This window comes from Heloderma suspectum, chromosome 3 (assembly GCF_057233095.1).
Source record: "Heloderma suspectum isolate Gila_16-S chromosome 3, 16-S_ref, whole genome shotgun sequence".
In the NCBI taxonomy this organism is placed as follows: domain Eukaryota; kingdom Metazoa; phylum Chordata; class Lepidosauria; order Squamata; family Helodermatidae; genus Heloderma; species Heloderma suspectum.
The window spans coordinates 308,840,116-308,862,740 of record NC_139460.1 but is presented as its reverse complement, the minus strand read 5'-3'; the positions used below and the strand labels follow the sequence as shown (position 1 = coordinate 308,862,740).

General features: G+C 46.2%; 1 protein-coding gene across 1 annotated transcript; it reads left to right on the top strand.

Annotated features, from left to right (window-relative positions):
- The first annotated feature begins 4,657 nt into the window (after positions 1 to 4,657).
- On the top strand, positions 4,658 to 21,572 carry GHSR (growth hormone secretagogue receptor). Its single transcript, XM_084842070.1, has 2 exons — positions 4,658 to 5,408; positions 21,262 to 21,572. The coding sequence occupies exons 1-2, from the start codon at positions 4,658 to 4,660 to the stop codon at positions 21,570 to 21,572; spliced, it is 1,062 nt and encodes a 353-aa protein (XP_084698196.1).
- Positions 21,573 to 22,625: the final 1,053 nt, after the last annotated feature.

Genomic DNA, 22,625 nt, shown 5'->3' with positions numbered 1-22,625 from the left:
AATGCCAAGTTCTGCACCTAGGAAAAAGAAACCAAATGCACAGTTACAAGATGGGGGATACATGGCTCAACAACACTATAAGCGAGAAAGATCTTGGAATTGTTGTCGATCACAAGCTGAATATGAGCCAACAATGTGATGTGGCTGCAAAAAAGGCAAATGCTATTTTGGGCTGCATTCATAGAAGCATAGCTTCCAAATCCCGGGAAGTACTAGTTCCCCTCTACTCAGCACTGGTTAGGCCTCATCTGGAGTACTGTGTCCAGTTCTGGGCACCACACTTTAAGAAGGATGCAGACAAACTGGAGAGGGTTCAGAGGAGGGCAACAAAGATGATCAGAGGACTGGAAACAAAGCCCTATGAGGAGAGACTGAAAGAACTGGGCATGTTTAGCCTTGAGAAGAGAAGACTGAGGCGAGATAGGATAGCACTCTTCAAGTACTTGAAAGGTTGTCACAGAGAAGAAGGCCAGGATCTCTTCTTGATCATCCCAGAGTGCAGGACACGGAATAATTGGCTCAAGTGACAGGAAGCCAGATTCCGGCTGAACATCAGGAAAAACTTCCTGACTGTTAGAGCAATACGACAATGGAACCAATTACCTAGGGAGGTGGTGGGCTCTTCCACAATGGAGGCGTTTAAGATGAGGCTGGACAGCCATCTGTCATGGATGCTCTGACTTGGATTCCTGCACTGAGCAGGGGGGTGGACTTGATGGCCTTGTAGACCCCTTCCAACCCTACTATTCTATGATTCTATGATTCACTGGCATATTTATTAATATCCCTCTCTCTCTCCCTCACCAACTCACAAAGCTTCCTGCACCTGATGAAGTGGTCTGTAGTCCACGAAAGGTTATGCCACAATGAATTAGATAGTGTTTAAGGCTCCGCAAGACCCTGCTGTTTTTCCTGCAACAGACTTCACACAACTAACCTTATGGAATGGACCAGCTGACAGGGCAATGAGAGTGACTCGCTTAGCAAGTGGTTATGCACACTAAAAAGTTAGGTAAATGTATTCACTCCCTGGGCAGATACAGACAATCATCCAATAAACATCTGTACCTGATGTGTGGTGAAATTCTCTTTTGGCAGGATGATTCCAAAAGAAATTACAAGCACACTGTGAAAAAAAGCAGCCACTTGGATCTTTCTCTGTATCCCCCATGCTAAGCTGCCTTATTCTTTTCCCAGCAAGGGTGATCTATCCCTCGCTGAATTTGTTTCCTGCACTGGATCCTTTGCGATAAAGGCACGATAGAAACAGAATGAATGAACATGATCTCAGATCATGCACATCTCTGATCCGGTCTCTGGGACGTCTTTTACAGACACACACACACTCGCTCACACGCACACTCGCTCGCTCTCCTTAACGCTGACATACGCACACCCCCGTCTTCAAACACGCTATACCTCCTTCCCACCTATATACATTCAGTCGTCCTTCCCACCGCCACTTAGTCCACCTATAGGCAAGATACTCTCCTTCTTACCTCGCCTCCCGGTTCATCCCCGCACGAAGGACCCTGATCATCTTATTCGCGAGAACCGGGGCGAGCGGGCGATCAGGGGACCCCCTGGTGTTTGGGGCGGGGGGGCGCTGCTCCCGGCCAGGGGGCGGGGGGGCGGGGCTCCTGTCGCCGCTTCTCCAGCCCACCCCCGCCGCCCCCCTGCTGGCACCTGGGGTCGGCGCTTCCTCCCGGCGGCGGCAGTCGCGCATGGAGAGGAGCGGGGCCGCGGCAGCTAAAGGCGCGTCCGGCGCTGCTGCAGACGCTCGCAGAGGCTGATCCCCGCGGCGGACGTCGTTCAGACGCTCGGATAGACGAGGATAGACGATCCTGCATTCCCAGCCGGAGGTGATTTACTGATGTATTGATTTTGCTGCCGCTTCCTTCCGACTCAGTCCTAAATCTTCCCTCCCTGCCCCTGAAACAACGCCTTCTCCCCAGCTTTTTGGAGCGGGGGCAGGGCAGGATGTCGTTAGTTAGGGGGCAAGGCACTCTGCACATGCTCGAAGGGACTCTCTCGCTCTGTCTGTTCTTTGCTGCACATTTTCTACAGAGTTTGTCCTGGTGGTTGAAAGCTCTGCTTAGGAACTGTGCCCGCTAGAGCTGCAGCTCGACCGGCTTGAGAGGCCGGCGGATCGCAATGGACCGGCCCCGCCGCCGCACCAAGCCCCGCTCTGCCGCGGGGACGTGCACGGGCACAGAACAAGGAAGGCAGCAGCCTTCCACAACCTGGCGCCCTCCAGATGTGTCGGACTACAACTTCCAGCATCCCCCAGCCAGCACTGGCTGGGGATTATGGGAGTCGTAGACAGTGGAGGCTGGTGGCTCCGATGCCCGTGGTGCAGTGAATCCGGTCCGGGTTTCAGTCAGACCCGGTCAGAACTCTAAAGGACCTATCCAAGGTGCTTGGATAAGTCTTCTAGAGTTCTGACTCGTTCTGACTGGAACCCGGAGCGGATTCACCGCACCACGGACATCGCAGCCACCAGCCTCCACTGGCGTACTCCCAAATCGATAATCTGCAGAAGGTTGCGGCTTCAGGCGTGCTGTGGGATTCTAAAGCCAGTTTACCAATTGGGAATGTGTGCATGTAAGTTATTATGATCGGATTGATTTGCTTATTGATTGGTGGCATGCATCCGATCAGGGTTGGATGAATGGAGACTGGTAAAAGCCGTTGGGTTCTCCTCCTTCCCTGTCCCCACAAAGACCGAAGTCGCAAGGGAATTCTAAAGAACTTTAGAGAAGGCAAGTACCTAACGCGGATGATTGTACTGCATCAGTTAATCAAATGGTATGTATTTATTTACTACATTTCTATAATGTCCAGTAGCCAAGCTTTCTTGGTGGGTTACAAAAGCTTTAAACCTTAAAAATTCAATATAAAACATAATATAAAAACCATTTACAGCCAGAAATAATTTAAAACAATTAACAATAAAATTCCCAGGACCAGTTAAAACCTTAGCGTATGTTGTCAAATGCCTGGGAGTACAGGGAAGCCTTAACCTGGCACAGAAAGGATTACAACGTTGGCAATAGACAAGCCGCACTGGGGAGAATGTATTGATGTGACGTGAGTGAAAATGTTAAATAACACATGCTTTGTTTCTATGTTATTTCTGTCTTGCATTTGTCCTGCCCTATCTTCAAGGAGCGCAGGTTGCCATATGTAGTGTTATCCCCACAACTATCCTTGAGGTAGGGACAGTCTGAGAGAGAAAGAGTGACAAACCCAGAGTCACCCAATGAGCTTCATGGATGAGCAGGGATTGAAACTCTGCAGCAGGGGGTGGGTTACACAAGGGTTATTTAACCTCTGCTGGTCAGGTTTGCACAACACAACCTGCCACAGCAACCCCAGGTTGGGGACTGCATATTCATAGAGGCAGCTGGCCACTCCACAGCCCCTCAAGGTTAATTAACCCATGATGGACTGTTGTGTCATGCGAACCAGCCCAGTGTGTAAGAAATACTGCATGGGAATTCCTGGTGGTGGTGACGGTAGCTTCCTTCCTCTATAGCACATGATATGGCTTGAATGTTGGAGTTATCTTGAGCTGTTAGTTCCACAAACACTTTCTTCAGCTCCTGGTGTCGCTGTTTCTGGGTTGCATTAGGTGGGTGAGATGTTGACAAATGGATGGTTTTGCCTTGGCAGAAGAAGCTGAGAAGAACTTCATAGAATCATAGAATAGTGGGGTTGGAAGGGGCCTACAAGACCATCGAGTCCAACCCACTGCTCAATGCAGGAATCCAAGTCAGAGCATCCTTGACAGATGGCTGTCCAGCCCTGTCTTGCATGTCTCCAGTGCGGGAGAGCCCACCACCTCCCTAGGTAACTTGGGTTCTATCAGAGCTTCGATTCTACAGCCCAGGTCCCATATGTATGGTTGTCACTTGATGACTGCAACATCCATCCAGTGGTGGGTTTGTGTATGCGAAAGGGCCACCAGAGACAGAAATGGCACAGATCACATCACCCTCCATACTTTTCAAGGGAGCCAGTTCTCACATTCACCAGTCATCACTGAATGTCGAGAAATCAAGGGATATGGGTTTAAGAAAATTTATGAAGTGCAAGATTAGGATGGAGCTACCATTACATAAACTTTAATAAAATTAGATGAAACAACAAATCTGTAATACAAAACGTAAAAAGTAGTGATAAGAATTTAATTATATAACAAGCTATATAAAATTGTACCACAACAAAAAATCCACAGTCCAAAAGCATATTTAACATTCCTCATTTGAAATGACCATGTAGTGGGTTATACTCATACGCATCAGCCTGCCCCTTCATTCCCCATTGTGCACACAGAAGCAGGGTTATTGCTGTTCCAGTGACCTAGTTAATGAACTGCATGTGTGGTCTCAGTGGAAGCCTCTTGAAATCTGGGATTTTGCTTTACCTTGGCTTCAGGCTCCCCCCTCCCCACCACTTTCCTCCTAGGTCTTGCTCACCTGGCTTGGGTCGTTGTTGGTTTGTTTCTGTATAGCACCTCCTGGATGTCCAGAATCGCTTGCTGCCGTCATCCCCACCATTACCTCATCTCCCTTGGACATGATCAGGAGCTGACGTGGCCCCTTTGGATCATCAGAATCCAGCCCATGCTCAGGAGGCTCTTCAGATCCTAGGGATGCACAACGAGAGCAACCTGCAGCTTGTCATGGACTATGACAACAGCACATGGCCTGAGTACCCACTGCACCTCTTCCCTGCACCGCTGCTCACTGGCATCACCGTCACCTGCGTGCTCCTCTTTGTGATTGGGATTCTAGGGAACACGATGACCATGCTGGTGGTCTCCAAGTTCCGAGACATGAGGACGACAACCAACCTGTACCTTTCCAGCATGGCTTTCTCGGACCTGTTGATCTTTCTCTGCATGCCCCTGGATCTCTTCCGCCTCTGGCAGTACCGGCCCTGGAATTTTGGGGACCTCCTCTGCAAGCTCTTCCAGTTTGTCAGTGAGAGCTGTACTTATTCCACCATCCTCAACATCACTGCCCTGAGTGTGGAGAGGTATTTTGCTGTCTGCTTTCCGCTCTGGGCCAAGGTGGTGATCACCAAAGGCAAAGTTAAGCTGGTTATTCTAGTGCTCTGGGCAGTATCTTTTGTCAGTGCTGGGCCAATCTTTGTCTTGGTTGGGGTGGAGCATGAGAACGGGACAGATCCCTCGGACACAAATGAATGCCGAACCACAGAGTACGCAATTCAGTCAGGGCTTCTGGCCATTATGGTGTGGACTTCTAGTGTCTTTTTTTTCCTGCCTGTATTTTGCTTGACTGTCCTCTACAGCCTCATCGTGAGGAAACTCTGGAGGAGAAAGAGAAAAGACATTGGACCAAAGACTTCCATCAGGGACAGGCAAACGGTGAAAATGTTAGGTAAGGATATCTTGGCTTATTCCAGGACGTGTCTGCTTACCTCTGCGGATCTGAGATGTGAAATAAGGGAGATACGTTGTGTCTCCTATTGGACCAACTACTGCTGGTGTATAAACATGCAAATTTTGGAGTTACACTGAGCACATTTTCCAGATGAAGAATCTCATGTAACCTAACTAGCTTGCATGTTCTTACACCATTGGTGTATAGTGACAACTGTTGCTCTCTCCATTTTGTTCTTGCCAGAGACTCAGTTAGAGATCCTGTTTTCCATACATACATTCATTTTCGAGACCCGAGTGCCGCATGACGGAGTGAGCTCCGGTCTTCAGTCCCAGCTCCTGCCAACCTAGCAGTTCGAAAGCAAGAAATTGCAAGTAGATAAATAGGCACCGCCTCGGTGGGAAAGGTAACAGCGTTCCGTGCACCTCGGTGTTCAGTCGTGCTGGCCACATGACCACGGAAGTGTCTTCGGACAGCGCTGGCTCTTCGGCTTAGAAATGGAGATGAGCACCACACCCTAGAGTCAGACACGACTGGCTGGGGACACCTTTACCTTTTTTTACCTGGCCTCCACACATATAAATGAACAGGTTGCATGGAACCTACATGTGTGTAACCAAACACTCATAGGCTCCTGTGCACATGATCTGGTGCCTTGAAAAATGGAGGGTCACCGGTTGTTTATATAATAGCCTACATGTGTTTGAGCGCACGCATGTTCAAGTGCATGTGGACAGGATCTGTGCAAGTGGCATAGAACGCCTGGAGATTAGGATCTGGAGCAGTGGGCACATGCTCTCCCACCATGTACTCATTTATTCCCAAATGAATGACTGAATAGGGATAATGCTCTGGAATCTGTAGAATATTGTTGGTGTTTTTAACAATAACAAAGGCAGTAGCCTCTGCAGATTATATTTCTCTCACTGCCGTCAGGAAGAACACAAGAGAAGCCCTGAAGGATCAGACCAAAGGACTATTTGCTTCAGGGAACCTCATAAGCAGGACATGAAGACAATGAATAGCATTAGACATGGCTGTGGTTCTCCAGCAACTGGTATTCAGTGGGATAAATGGGAAGAACTTCCATTTCAGACGGGTCATATGTTCCCAGGGGTGGGGGTGGGGTTACCCCCTGCAGCTCTTTCTTTTTCAGAAATGAATCCCGTTATACCTTTTACTACTTTTTTCAAGTCAGTCTTGCATGTCATTTTTGAACAGTGGTAAGAGCTCGCAGGTGCAGGGCCAGCCCTCCCTTAGGCAGAGTGGGGCAGCAAAAGCTAAAGTGGCAGTGAGAGGGCTGGATGCACCTGATCTCGTCTGATTTTAGAAGCTAAGCAGGGTCAGCCCTGGTTAGTATTTGGATGGGATTCTGCCTGGGAATCAGGCTTCCTGCATTGAGCAGGGGGTTGGACTCGATGGTCTTGTAGGCCCCTTCCAACCCGATGATTCTATGAGTTATATGATCTATGACAGAGCTGTGTCTGCCATGTGGCCTGCCCCGCACCCCCTAAGCTAACCTGCTGTGCCCAGGTGCAGTGGAGGTCACTGGCCCACTGCCAGATTCACAGGGCAGGCTGCTCAGCTTCTGTACATATAATGGGCGGGGGCACCATTTTGCTCTTCGCCTCAGGCAGTAAGCGCTGTGGGCCAGCTCTGCTGAGATGTGATTACTTAGATGCTTTTAAGAAGGACATGGGGCTATTCAGATGCTGGCAACGCATTTTCACTTACAGGAGCAGCTCACATCTGGCCACAAGAGTGTACACTGGACATGATCCAGTCAGAGTTCTGCACTTTGAAGTCACATTGCCTTCAGTGGGAGAGTTAAGCATGTGCTCGAGGATGCGATTCCTTGCACACTTCATTGGGAGTAAGTATCATTGAATAACCAGTTGCTGGGGAACTTGGGTGGGAGGGTGATGTTGCACTCATGTCCTGCTTGTGGGTTTCCCGTGAGCAGCTGGTTGGCCACCGTGTGAACAGAATGCTGGGCTGGATGGACCCTTGGTCTGATCCAGCAGGGCTCTTCTTATGTTCTTAATGTGGGTACTTAATTGTAAATAAACATGCGGAAGTTTATTTAGAAAGTCTTCCAAAATTCTTCCGTGGAAATCAATGGGATTTACAAGCGTGCTTAACACTGGCTGGTGCATGCCCTTGTCTGTAAAACCTATTCACATATTCAGTTCCCACACACCATGGAGAGTGGGTCTAGTGTACTACCTCTAGGGATGAGTGTTCCAGCACTGCTCCCTCCATTGCAAACTTGTTGCTATCCCTGTTTCCCTTCACATATTCAAAGGGAGAACAGTGGGGAGCTTGCGCTTCTCCTGTAACCCCCCCCCCCAACGTGATTTGGAAGCCTGGTGTCCCAGAGTTCAGTATTGTGTGCGGAGCCTATAGAGTCACAGCAGGCTTCCTGCGACAGGCATTCAGTCTCCAACTCATGGAGGAGGATGGGGCTGCACAGGGCTTCCTGTGAGGAATTATTTAGCTTGGAGAAAAGGTGAGTTCCAAGGCGACATGATGAAGGTGTACACAAATTATGCATGGTGTGGAAAAAGTGAATTGGGAGACATTTTTCTCCCTCTCTCTTAATAGTAGAACCCAGGGTCATCCCATGAAGCTGATTGGTGGGAGTTTCAGGACAGATCAAAGGAAGGATTTTTTCACACAGCGCATAGTTAAATTATGGAATTACAAGACGTAGCGATGGCCACCACTTTGGATGGTTTTAAAAGGGGATCAGACAAATTCAAGGAGAATAAGGGCACAACCCTATGCATGTTTAGACAGAGAAAAGGCCTACAACTCTCAGCATTCCCCAGCCAGCCATGCTGGCTGGGGAATGCTGGGAATTGTAGGCCTTTTCTCTGTCTAAACATGCATAGGGTTGCGCCCTAAGTCTGTCGATGGCTACTACTCATAATAGCTATATGTTGCCTCCAGTATCAGAGGCAGTATGCCTATGTACACCATTTGCTTGGGGAAATGGGTGGGAGGGTGCTATTGCACTCATGTCCTGCTTGTAGGCTTTCTGCGGGCAGCTTGTTGGCCACTGTGTGAACAGAATGCTGGACTACATGGACCCTTGCTCTGATCCAGCAGGGCTCTCCTTATGTTTGTAGAGCTCAAAGCTGGCATGCTAGTCCCCACTTTCCCTCATGCAATTCTAATTGCATGGGGATTTGAATGCCCCTATAAAGTTTAATTTTTTCCCACATTAAAATTTTATTCATGGGTCTGACCGGCAGATACTCTTATGACTGAAAATCACATGGCCCTATCCAGTGATTTACTATGGATGCGCTAGCCCCTGTGAATGCCTCACTAGTTAAGGGCTGTCCCATTCATGGAAAGGGAGGCAATAGATCTGTGTACACATTGCTTTTGTGTGCCCACATTTGCACGCTTCCCATTGAAGAGAATGGGGAGGGGACAAAGATCAGTTACAGTACTGGATTAGAAAGATCTGACTCAGTATAAGGGTAGCTTTTTATGTTCCTAGCACACACATACAGGAAATCATGCATGCTTTTAATTTTAATATACATTTAAAAATACACAACTCTGTTTTTTAATATACATTTAAAAACACACTTACTCAGATGTAAGCCCCATTGAACTCAATGGGACATACTCTCAGGTAAGTGTTGAGGGTTTGCAGTCTAAAAAATTAGTCATACCTACATGCTTGTCAGATTCCTTGAACGCTGTGTGAAGGAAATAAAACTGACATTGTTGAGCCAAAGAAGGATATTTTAATGAATGTCAACTTACCACCAGTTTTTACGAAACTATCAATATTTGTTCTATTAACTGAAGTATAAGTAACTGGGGCTGCAGTTCTATACACAATTAAGTAGGGGTAAGCTCCACTGAACCGAATGGGACTTACATCTGAGTAGACATGCATAGGATGGTGGAGTAATTCTACTAAGAAAGCAGCCCTTTTCTAAAATATAAAAACACTACATAAATACTATTTATTCTTATCCTTGGAGAAGGAAATGGCAACCCACTCCAGTATTCTTGCCAAGAAAACCCCATGGAACGTATCACAAGGCTAAAAGATATGACGCCGGAAGATGAGCCCCTCAGGTCGGAAGGTGTCCAATATGCTACTGGGGAAGAGCAGAGGGTATTTCCAAGTAGCGCCAGAAAGAGTGAAGCGGCTGGGCCAAACCCGAAAGGACACTCAGCTGTGGATGTGTCTGGTGGTGAAAAGAAAATCCGATGCTGTAAAGAACAATATTGTTTAGGAACCTGGAATGTCAGATCAATGAATCAAGGTAAGCTGGAGGTGGTCAAACATGAGATGGCAAGATTGAACATCGACATCTTGGGAATCAGCGAACTAAAATGGACAGGCATGGGTGAATTTAATTCAGGTGACCATCATATCTACTATTGTGGGCAAGAATCCCTTAGAAGAAATGGAGTAGCACTCATAGTCAACAAAAGGGTGGGAAAAGCAGTACTGGGGTACAATCTTAAAAATGATAGAATGATCTCAGTACGAATCCAAGGCAAACCATTCAGCATCACAGCAATTCAAGTCTATGCCCCAACCACTGAGGCCGAAGAAGCTGAGGTTGATCGGTTCTATGAAGACCTACAACACCTTCTAGAACTAACACCAAAAAAAGATGTCCTCTTCATCATAGGGGATTGGAATGCTAAAGTAGGAAGTCAAGAAATCACCGGGATAACAGGCAGGCATGGCCTTGGTGTACAAAATGAAGCAGGACAAAAGCTAATAGAGTTTTGCCAAGAGAACATGCTGATCATAGCAAACACTCTTTTCCAACAGCACAAGAGGCGACTCTACACATGGACGTCACCAGATGGTCAATATCGAAATCAGATTGATTATGTCCTTTGCAGCCAAAGATGGAGAAGCTCCATACAGTCAGTAAAAACAAGACCTGGAGCTGACTGTGGCTCAGATCATGAACTGCTTCTTGCAAAATTTCGGCTTAAATTGAAGAACGTCGGGAAAACCACTAAACCGTTCAGGTATGACCTAAATCATATCCCTGATGAATATACAGTGGAGGTGAGGAATAGATTTCAGGGATTAGACCTGATAGACAGAGTGCCTGAGGAACTATGGACGGAGGTCCGTAACATTGTTCAGGAGGCAGCAACTCAATCCATCCCAAAGAAAAAGAAATGCAAGAAAGCAAAGTGGCTGTCTGATGAGGCTTTACAAGTAGCTGAGGAAAGAAGGGAAGCGAAAAGCAAGGGAGAAAGGGGAAGATATACCCAACTGAATGCAGAGTTCCAGAGAATAGCAAGGAGAGACAAGAAGGCCTTCTTAAATGAACAATGCAAAGAAATTGAGGAAAACAACAGAATGGGAAAGACTAGAGATCTCTTCAAGAAAATTGGAGATCTCAAGGGAACGTTTTGTGCAAAGACGGGCATGATAAAGGACAAAGAAGGCAGGGACCTAACAGAAGCAGATGAGATTAAGAAGAGGTGGAAAGAATACACAGAAGAACTATACAGGAAAGATCTGAATGTCCCTGATAGCCATGATAGTGCGGTCACTGAACTTGAGCCGGACATCCTAGACAGTGAAGTCAAGTGGGCCTTAGGAAGCATTAGTAACAACAAAGCTAGCGGAGATGACAGTATTCCAGCCGAGCTATTTAAAATCCTAAAAGATGATGCTGTTAAAGTGCTGCATTCAATATGCCAACAAATCTGGAACACTCAACAGTGGCCACAAGACTGGAAAAGGTCAGTTTACATTCCAATTCCAAAGAAGGGCAACGCCAAAGAGTGTTCAAACTACCGCACAATTGCGCTCATTTCACATGCCAGCAAGGTGATGCTCAAAATCCTACAAGCTAGGCTTCAGCAGTATGTGAACCGAGAACTACTGGAAGTACAAGCTGGGTTTTGAAGAGGCAGAGGAACTAGAGATCAAATCGCCAACATTCGCTGCATCATGGAGAAAGCAAGAGAATTCCAGAAAAACGTCTATTTCTGCTTCATTGACTACGCTAAAGCCTTTGATTGTGTGGATCACAACAAACTGTGGCTTTAAATTCTTAAAGTGATGGGAGTACTAGACCACCTTACCTGTCTCCTGAGAAACCTGTACGAGGGTCAAGAAGCAACAGTAAGAACCAGAGATGGAACAAACGATTGGTTCAAAATTGGGAAAGGAGTACGACAAGGCTGCATATTGTCACCCTGCTTATTTAACTTATATGCAGAGTACATCATGAGAAATGCCGGGTTGGATGAATCAGAGGTCGGAATTAAGATTGCTGGGAGAATTATCAACAACCTCCGATATGCAGACGATACCACCCTAATGGCAGAAAGCGAAGAGGATCTCAAGAGCCTCTTGTTGAGGGTGAAAGAGGAGAGTGCAAAAGCTGGTTTGAAACTCAACATTAAAAAAACTAAGATCATGGCATCTGGCCCCATCACTTCCTGGCATATAGAAGGGGAAGAAATGGAAGCAGTGACAGATTTTACTTTCTTGGGCTCCAAGATCACCGCAGACGGTGACTGTTAAAAGACGCTTGCTCCTTGGGAGGAAAGCTATGGCCAACCTAGACAGCATAGTAAGAAGCAGAGACATCACCTTGCCGACAAAGGTCCGTCTAATCAAAGCTATGGTTTTCCCAGTAGTAATGTATGGCTGTGAGAGCTGGACTATAAGGAAGGCTGAGCGCCGAAGAATTGATGCTTTCGAACTGTGGTGCTGGAGAAGACTCTTATGAGTCCCCTGGACTGCAAGGAGGTCAAATCAGTCCATCCTAAAGGAAATCAACCCTGAGTGCTCATTGGAAGGACAGATACTGAAGCTGAAGCTCCAATATTTTGGCCACCTAATGTGAAGAGAAAACTCCCTGGAAAAGACCCTGATGCTGGGAAAGACTGAAGGCAAAAGGAGAAGGGGACGGCAGAGGATGAGATGGCTAGATAGCATCACGGATGCAATGAATATGAACTTGAGCACGCTCCGGGAGAGAGCGCAGGACAGGAAGGCCTGGCGTGCTATGGTCCATGGGGTCACGAAGAGTCGGACACGACTGAACGACTGAACAACAACAAATTCTTATCCTCCTGATTATTATCTCAGCAGAATGAGTAAAATTCATTCTCATGAAAGTGAGGGGATTAAATGCTTTGAATGAGGCAAACTGTTGCTTCTCTGTTTTCACTTCTGTTTGTTTTCCCAGTTACCAATATCTGCTTGGTAATTCAGAAAAGTTAATATGCATGTTATGTTTTTACTCTGGTGATTAATGGAAAATATGAGCTGAGCCTATTTCCCCTGTGACACAATTCTCATTGACCAAGGTCTTGGCGCTTCTCAGAGTAATATTTTAGCTTTTTAGTACTGAATATTAAAAGGAAAAATGACCGTATCTTGTAATGTTTGGGATGTTACAAGTTAGCAGGGTCTCATCCATTTTTTTACAGGAGATGATACTAATTATATAGAGCATGATTCAGCCAAAGTTAAACACCATTAAGGCTACAATCCTACATACACTTCTGGTATGTAGTAAGTGCTATGAAATGCTGAGGGATGAACTTCCAAGTAAACACTGCTCAGCTGCAATCCTGTTCACTAAGGAGTAAGTCTTATTGAATACAGTGGGACTTACTTCAGAGTAAACACACAAAGGATTGTTCAGTGGACAACATTTGGGCACAGGTCTCCCACTGAAATCAGTGGGACTTTAAAATGCTCAGATTTAGCTGGATCATGCACAAAGCAAGTGATAATCCAAGTTACACTTCTATAGAGAGACAAGTCTGCTTTCTTAGCTGAAGAGTAGGATATCATTTTTCCCTAGCTCTGTTTCCTCCCCACATGTTTTCTGATGAAAACTTTCAGAGTAGCTAACATCACCACAACAGGAGAGTACTACATCATTTTCAAAAAGTGGTGTTTTGCAATAATTCTGCATTGACAGTCATTCTTTGTTGTGGCTTGGTAGGAGAAAAATGCACCTTCTCTGCAGATTCCAGGACACTTGTTTTTAGATCAGTAAAAGAAAAGGCACACCATCCATGCTCTTGGGGCATTTTCTGCTTATATTTTCCAAGACTGAGCCCGGACTAAAGAAAAACCTCTGGACTATTACAAGCCCCCATGTGCTTTCAGTCAAATTAACAGCACAATCCTAGGCATGTCTACTCACAAGTAAGTCTCAGTGTGCTCACTGGGGCTTACCCCCAAATAAATGCACATAGCATTGCCGCCGAAACCTTATTTTAGGTGATATGCACGGTGGGAGTGAGGTTTCAAAGGTTTGCTAGCACAAAGCTTCCTTTAAGTGTATTTAATTCTAAAAATGTTGAAGTTTTGCATCTAACTTGCAGGTTTGGTAAAATACTGATTGCATCGGCTGGGCAGGGGGCTGATCATTATCAGGATCACAGCAGGTGGAGTAATCTAACCCTTTCCTCCCCTTCTGCGGTCCTGAGAAATATCCCTTCTCAGAAGCTGGTCTTTGCTTTGAAAGGGAAGGTCTAGCCCCACCCACTTTTGACTCTGGTCCTGGCCAATGGTGTCATGTGACCTCTGAGACATCACCCCGGAGGAAATGTGGCTCTCAACAGAAAAAAAAGGTTCCCCGCCCTTTCGTTAGGGGGAAATCTCCCATTGATTCCAGTGTGGCCTTTCTCACACAAAGCAAAATATTGGCTTCAGAGGAGGATCGTCCATCTGCACCCCCAACAGCAGCAGGGGAGGAAAGAGTTAAATTCCCCCTCCACACCTGCTCTGGTCTCATTAATTATCAGCCCTTCCTCCAGCTGTTGCAATTTGCCCTTTTAAAAATAACTAAGTGTGAATTTAGATGGAAAGATGGCATTTTAGCATTTAACATCTGTATGGTTTCTGCTTGTACCTGATCTGTCCTAAAACACAGTCTCTGTTTTTTCCCTTGAGAAGATGTTGGAAGCCTTTTTTAAGGGAGTTTCTTAGCGTTTACTAACATGAGCTCATTGTTCTTCAGGCTTCTGCCTACTCTTAGGGTATATCCAGACTGGAGGGTCCTAGCACTATCCAGCCATTGCTCTTGTCTTGTGAACTATAAGTGGAATTGACTTTCCACACTTTGGGCTTTCTTCACATGGAGCTTTTATCCTGCCATTGAGATGGTTCCTTCACGGAAATTTGCGGGCTCTTTACATGACGCCGTGATCATTCAAGGCATTGAATGCCCTTTGTTCCGTTTTTAAATAGATCTCAGATAATGAGCTATCAAATTACCCTGGTGTGTTCTGCTTGAGCTCCCTCTGTGAAAAGAGGGAAAGCGGCAATAAGAGAAGCGAGACCAATGAAAGAGAATGGAAGGCTCAGATATGGGGAGAAGGAGAGGGGACGGGGAGGGGAAGGAAGCACATGAAAAAAAGGGAGTTGTGATCCTGCATTTAAAACGGAAGCAGAAAGCCCCGTTTTAAATGCAGGATTTTAGGCTGGTGTAGAGATGCCCTTTGGCAGATACAGTGCTTTTTCCTCTGCTTACAACCTGCCATGTTCTGTCTACAATAGCTGGCATGACAGAGCTGGGGGGTGGATTCACCCCAACTTGCCATTTTTTAATAGATTTTTAAAAACCTTTTTGTGGAAAAATTAGGAGCTTTTGCACACATTATTATTATTATTATTATTATTATTTACAAAACTTAGCTAAGAAGGGTTTTAGCATTAATTTAAAGGTGGGGGGGGGCACATTTCTAAAATGAAACCAAGCAGAAAGGCATTGATATTGTTTGTTAATCAGTTTTTAAAATCTGCACTAAAATACTTTTTCCATTTTAAGTGTATTGCATTAACATTTTGATTTTTATTTTATTTTTTTACTATATATGTAACAGTAATGTTTTGAAATTAATGGATTTCTGAGAAGCCACTGTTGCATCCAGAAACCAGCCAGCTCAATGCAGCTAGGGCAGGAGGGTGGATGCGTCCCCCCCCCCACTCCCCAGTTTCTTTGCCAGCAGTAGGAGGGAATTAACTGTGCCAGCTATAGGACAGGTGTAGTTTCAGGGCCTGTCAAGGGAATTAAGTGGTTTAGGATACTGTGGACCTGCAGCCCCCTGCTCAATCAGGCCCTCACTGCCCATGAAACATCACTGAGTGGGCAGTGATGGCAGCGGAGATTTCTGCCACCACTGTAGGGAAGCTTCCATTCACAGGGTCGAACTACGCATTATGTTTAATTGTGTAGAGTGTAGATGAGCAATAGTTTTATTTACTTTAGTATAACTGCATATGGCCCTGATTCAAATCAGGATCAGGGTAAAGTGAGAGGGGAGGATTAAACCTTCCCACACACCCATGTCCCCCCCCCCCTTGAAATTCCACCTCGCCGCTACTCAGGGGGGGTTAAAAATGAGAGAAATCCATTGTCTCCAATAGAGGCTTTTTTTCTTTTTTAACTCACCCTCCATGGATGTGTGTGTGTGTGTGTATACTTTCAGGGAAAACTGGGTTTAATCCTCCCCTCCCGGTGCAACCTGGCCCTGATCCTAATCAGGGCTATGCACAGGTACACTAAAGTGTGGTGTAGTGGATATAGTGTTGGACTGGGACTTGGACGTTTTGAGTTCTAGTCCCTACTCGGTCATGAAGCTCACAGGGTGACTTTCGGCCTGTTGCTGACTCTCAGCCTAACCAGTCTCACAAGGTTGTTGTGAGCATAAAATGGAGAGAAGGAGGAACATGTAAGCCGCCTTAGGTTCCTTGCAAGAGGGGAAAAATGTAGGTTTTAAATGTAGTAATAAATTGTGAAGAAAACTATCTGCTCAGCTATGGGTTACACAATTAAAGTAACATGTTGTTTGCCCTTCAGACCTCCGTCTTCTCCGACAGAGAGGGAGGTCTGAAGCATCCTGTGGCCCTTCAACTGCCCTCCCAGGGAGCACAGGATTCTACAGGAAATTTTAAAGGAAATTCTGGCCCCGCTGTTGTTGTTTTTTTATAGTGACACCATTCGTTCTGAGGATGAAGATGTCCATAATAACTTTGCCTCCAAAATAAAAGGGGGGGGGGAGAAAAAAAAATGACCATGATAGTTTTGCCTCAAAACTTCTGTATCATTTAAGGGCACAATTCCATGCATGTTTAGATGGAGAAAAGGCCTACAACTTCCAGCATGCCCCAGCCAGCATGGCTGGCTGGGGCATGCTGGGAGTTGTAGGCCTTTTCTCCATCTAAACATGCATAGGATTGCGCCCTAAGTGTATCAACAAACCTATTATGCCAAAAAAAAATTAAATGGTGTATGTGGGGTGAGGGGCACAGTGTCTTGTTGCACATTAAAATAATAACAAATGTAGCATAAGCTTTTTTATTGTAGCATAATAGGAGAGGAGAGATGCATTCTCAAGGGTGTACAGGAATAAAGGTTGAAGGGCACATATGAAACTCCTCAATCATGCTCTGACCAAACAGGCCCATTTGGCTGCAAAGCAGTCTGAAGACATAAGTGCCCTCGGGGAAGACACTTTGGATCATTAGATCTTTATTCCTGTGGACTTTTAAGGCTTCAGCTCCCTCCTTCATTTACCTCAGGGTTGACCCAAGACCCTTTGCTACCTGAGGTGGAACAGCAAATGGCACCCGCCCCACCCCAGTCAAGTTGCATAGTATTCAAGGCCAGTCAAGGTATTTTGGCATCTGAGGCAGTCAAGTGCACAATAATAAATTAAATAACCAATAGTTTGCTGCCCTTTCATGAAACTTCCAATCGAGGAGGCAACTGCCTCACTATGACTAATGGCAGGGCCGGCCCTGCTTCCCTATCACTATAAACTTTCTGAGGCCAAAACCTCCTTTCTCAAATACATGAAGCAGTGTGTAGGTGTGTGTATATATATATCAATACAGACATCATGAGCTCAGTGAAAAGAAAGAGGATGTTATTTTTTATAATGTAAGGCCAAAAGTCAAGCAAGCAAGAGAGAGCCATAGGTATGTCATAGTATCACCCGGAATATAAATGAGGACATAAGCCAATCAGATGAATATACAAAATCCAGTCAGAGTTGGCATGGGCCAACTAGTTGTCTAGGAGCCAATAGGAATAAATCGGCTTAGCAAAATAAATAGTGTAGACAAAAAGCTAAATATGTGGAGAACCATTATAAAGCAGCAGTTAGAGTGTTGGACTAGGACTGGGGGAGGCCCGGGTTCAAATCCCTGATGATCCATGAAGCTGACTGGGTGACTTTGTTAGTTACCATCTCTGAACCGTAACCTACTTCACAAGGTTGTTATGAGGATAAAAGAGGGTGGAGGTGAACTACGTGTGCTACTGTGTGCTTCTTGGAAAAAATATGGGAAATACTTTCCATAGTGAGCTAAACATTCTCAGGTTTGTTGAGACCAAATTCCAGTTTCAGATTTCCTAACGAATTCCAACTCAGCAATCTCACATTGGCGTTTCCCTATTAAACTTTTTTTCCTCCCTAAAGTTTACCACTGTTCAAGTCTGTTACTGAATCCGGGGCTGGCCCTACCATTAGGTAAACTGAGGTATCTGCCTCAGGCAGTGGATGCTGGGAGCTGGACAGAGCCACACACACACAACAATAATCAATGGAGGGAGCAATCCTACCAGGATAGGCGGCCGCCTATCCAGTGCAGGGCAGGAGAAGTGCAGAGGGGATTGTCCCCACCGCGCTTCAGCCACCCTGCATTTGTGGCTAAACAGCCAATTTTGGCTGTCTAGCTGCAGGAAGTCGGAGTGGGGGAAGCGGCGGCTGGATGACATGTAGGATGTGCTGTACCAGCATTTCCGACTTCCCCGCCCTGACATGCCTCCAGGAATGACCCATTTTTGCCGTTCCGCACTCCTTTTCTGAGTGTGGCGCACAGGAATGACCCATTTTTGCCGCTCCGCACTCCTTTTCTGAGTGCGGCACGCAGGGCTGTTCCGCACTGCCTACAAGGCTGGAGATCAATTTCTGGGAACTGACCTATCCTATGGCCGTCTAGCCACTGACTAGCGGCCATAGGATTGCTTCCTAAATAACTGTCAATCTGCTGATGTTTTATGACATCCAAAATCTGATGCCTGAGGTAGCTGTCTCACCCTGCCTAATGGTAGGGCCAGCCCTGGGGCTGGGGCTGCAAGGTGCTGCAGGATAGAAAGCTGTGTGGGCCACACAGCATGCCCTGTACCCTCTAATCTAGCTTGCTGCCTCAGCAGGATGCTGGCCCACCACCATCCTGAAATTAATTTCAACGGCTAGCTTCTGTATGTGGAATGAGAGGATGGGAGCCATCTTGTCCTTCAGCTCAGGTACCAAAATGTCTTGAGCAGGCCCTGACTGAATGTCAAAGACACACACACACACCCCACAGCAGTGTTACCATGTTTAATATCTGGATTTGTGTCCATTTATGCACAGAGACAGACTTGTTTGGCCCAGAAGTATTCAGATTGTAATGAAGGGAGAACAGAAAGCAAAACAGAAATATGGAAACCAAATTAGGGTGAAACGTGTGAATGCGCCCTTTGAATAGCGTGAACTCCAATCTATTTCTTTTAAAGGCTTCCTTTTAATAGCTTGAACTCCAGAACACTATTTCCACCAGAAAGTTTATATAATGTACCATGTCTGTTTATGCATTTATTTATTACATGTCATTTTCTTTGGCAGATGTTAGCAGGTATATCTACACACAGATCCAACTTCAGAGTGCTTTTGCTGCAGTTCTCTGTCTTTCTGCAGCTTCTCATGATCAAATGTACTGAAGAAAACACACATGAAAGGGGAGCATGTATTAAACTAACCTCCACAGAGAGTTGTGGGATTGTTTGGATAATATTCAGAAGTTGGCATTCTGTTTTAGCCTCAGCTCCTCAAAAATAAGTGCAAGGTTTAAAATTCTTTAGAAAACTGGTAGTTTTCAACTGGTACTCTGCTTTCCAGCCTGACCCCAAACAAGACAAAAACAAAAAGGAGTGTGTTCATTGCCAGTGGAGGCTGGTGGCTCCGATGTCAGTGGGTTGGTGAATCCACTCTGGGTTTCAGTCAGAACTCTAAAGGAGCTATCCAAGGTCCTGAACCTACTTTGGGGATAGGGTTCGGCACCATGGATAGGTTCTTTAGAGTTCTGACTGGTTCTGACTGAAACCCGGAATGGATTCACTGCCCCACGGATATCAGAACCATCAGTCTCCACTGTTTATCGCTCTCCTCAAAAGTTAAATTATCTGAGCAGGAGGTCTTTCTCGAGGTAGGTACCCCTGCTTTCAGAAAGTCATGACAGGGAGATGATGCCCTGATGATAGAATACCCTCCCCAGGCAGACTTGGCTGGCAGCAACAGGGGCGGGGGGAGGGTGATGACAGATTAAGACCTTTTTATCCTTCAAAACTTTTACTGGGTGATTGATGGCTGCTGCTTCTCTGGCAGAAGAATCCTAAGTGGGGGGTGGGGGGAGATCCGCAGCTGACCCACTGCTGCATCCAGAGCTCTGCCAGTTCTTAGTAGATAGGGCAGGACATGGGGGGGGGCAGTTGTTGGTGGCTTGTTTGCTGGCATTTTAAGAAAACAACTTTTCCCCTCCCATCGAAGCCAGTTTCAGGACCAGCATAGTTTCAGTGCCTGCTTGGGTGTGTGTTGGGGGAACAAGCGGGCTTAGGATTTTGTGGATCCATGGGCTCCTCCGACAACCCCCCTTCTGGCCTCCACACCCATAGAACACTGTGGGCAGCAATGGTAGCAAAGCTTTCCACAGCTGTACCGGGAAGGCTTCTGCCTGCAGGGAGGGAGGTGCAAAGCACCCTGCAGCCCCTCAGCAGCTGCTCCAGGGTCCATAGGATTGTTCCTCCCATCTCTTTCTGATTTTATTTGATTTTAGATTGCTTCTCTTTGGAGCGGCTGTGCAAATAGCTGCAAATTGTTCTATCGTGTTATTTTACTATGATAGGAGGCATTTTTATTGACGGTTTTCATGGGAAAGCTGAATGTCAACATTTGAATGAATGAAAGAGATGTACATACCTGGAATGGATCTGAGGGAATTCCACATGCAGGGTGCGGTACATGGTCTGTGAAGGGTTAAAAGGAGATTGGCTGCACAGGAGTCCCCCACAGCCTTTTCCTGATGGATTGTCAGGCTACCCGTGGTGTTTTAGGGAACTCCTCCTGTTCACTTTCAGCAGCCCCACCCCACCCCAGCCCTTAGCATTTCACACTGTTTTTAAAAACTCTCCTTGGTTAAAAACCCATTTGGTGCAAGACATGCTGAAAGTGAAACGTGCAGGAACATTCCAGGTCTGTGTGCACAGAATGACATGTGTTGACAAAATGACAGTTTTGTATCCTGCATGGCCCAGACAAGTGTCCCTTGTTCTATCGCCAGGCAGAATGACAGTGCAGTCATAAATGTTTGCCGTAATACACCATGTCAGGCAGGTTTGCATTGATCCAGCAGTCTCTAAAAATGCTCACAGATTTGAAAGCTTTTCCCTACAAATATTTACATCTCTGTCCAAACATGCTATATTCAGGGGACCCCACTCCAGAGAAAGTTGTTCTCTTGTAAGAACAAAAGAAGAGCCCTGCTGGACCAGACCAAAGGTCTATCTAGGAAAGCATTCGGTTTCCCACAGGGCCAACAAGATTCCTATGGGATTGTCATTACATCTGAGGGCAGCTGGCTAGTTTAGGGGGTGTGGCACCCACAGCTGCAAGAGAGTGGTATGGCTGGGGGGCTATTGTTCCTCTACTCTGCCTCGTGGTAGGATTGGCCCTGCTCACTATGATCAATAGGACTGAAGGAGAAAGATTAGCAAATGTCATAATCTCTCTAATTCCCTAATGTGCACATCTCTCTTTCTAGCCGTGGTGGTCTTTGCTTTCATACTCTGCTGGCTGCCTTTCCACATAGGACGCTACCTGTTTTCCAAATCCTTTGAGGCCGGATCCTTGGAAATAGCCGTCATCAGCCAATACTGCAACCTGTTTTCGTTCGTCCTCTTCTATCTAAGCGCTGCCATCAACCCAATCCTGTACAACATCATGTCGAAGAAATACCGGAAAGCGGCCTACAGGCTGTTTGGAATCAAGGTGCCTAGGAAGAAAAGGCTCTCTGTGATGAAGGAGAGAGGATCCCATGCTTGGACAGCAGCGTCCAGTGTCAGAGGAACATGACAATGCAGATTGGACTTAACTGTCACCTAAAGCCATAACAGAAAGCTTAAAGGACGCTGTGCTATTCCTTTTCATGATTGGAAATGGCTGCAATTTAAACATAGAGAGCTATGGAAATGAAAAAAATGTGCAAAGCATTGAGGATATTATGAAAGAAGGTCTGTGTACCGTAATCATCAACAGAGATGGAATTATCTACTCTTGCCATCATTTTTGGTGCCTATGATTCTGTGCATAAAGATGCTGGGCAGAGAGGTGGTTTGTTATTCATAAAATGAATATGAGTGACATGGGCCAGTCTATACTGCTAAACAGACTGGGGTGGGGTGTGTGGTTGAGATGCAATAGCCCATAGAAGGGATGTTCCCTTCTGTATGTCAGGTTGGGATTTGGTGCTTGTGCTGTTCAACTACTGCAGGGGTGGGCAAAAGATGACTGGGCTGTGATGCTATAGAAAGCCAAGGATGGACAATTAATAAAAGACTAGAGTGTCACACAGAAAGTGCTTCCTGTTCCCATTTGAAACATCCATCCATCCATCCATCCATTTATTCATTCATTTATTTATTTATTACATTTATATCCTGCCTTTTTTCCTCCTAAGGAACCCAAGGCGGTGTACACAATTCTCCTCCTCTCCATTTTATCCACACAACAACAAGCCTGTGAGGTAGGCTGGGCTGAGAGTCTGTGACTGGCCCAAAGTCACCCAGTGAGCTTCCATGGCTGAGTGGGGACTAGAACCTGGATCTCCTGTCTCCCAGTCCAACACTCTCGCCACTACACCACACTGGCTCTTCGGGGGTAGGACCATGACACAGACAGGGGAAAACCCTCCCTCCAAAATCTATAGGGCAAGATCTATCAGCCTGGTAGTAGTTGCCACCTGATCAATGTGCCAATCAAACTTCAGTGGACTGGCACACTGTACGAGTAACTGGCAAGGGAACAGGAAATGTGAACATGGAGCCTGATGTGCCTGGGAATCGGTATGAAGGTGGGATGTGTAATTTTCCTGATCGGTAGAGCAGGCTGTGAGAACCTCAAGGTCCG

Bases quoted from the DNA above. Each gene is read 5' to 3' on its own strand.
- GHSR (XM_084842070.1), top strand. From the start codon at position 4,658: ATGCACAACGAGAGCAACCTGCAGCTTGTCATGGACTATGACAACAGC. The intron at 5,409-21,261 runs GTAAGGATATCT...CTCTCTTTCTAG, and splicing joins GCAAACGGTGAAAATGTTAG to CCGTGGTGGTCTTTGCTTTC.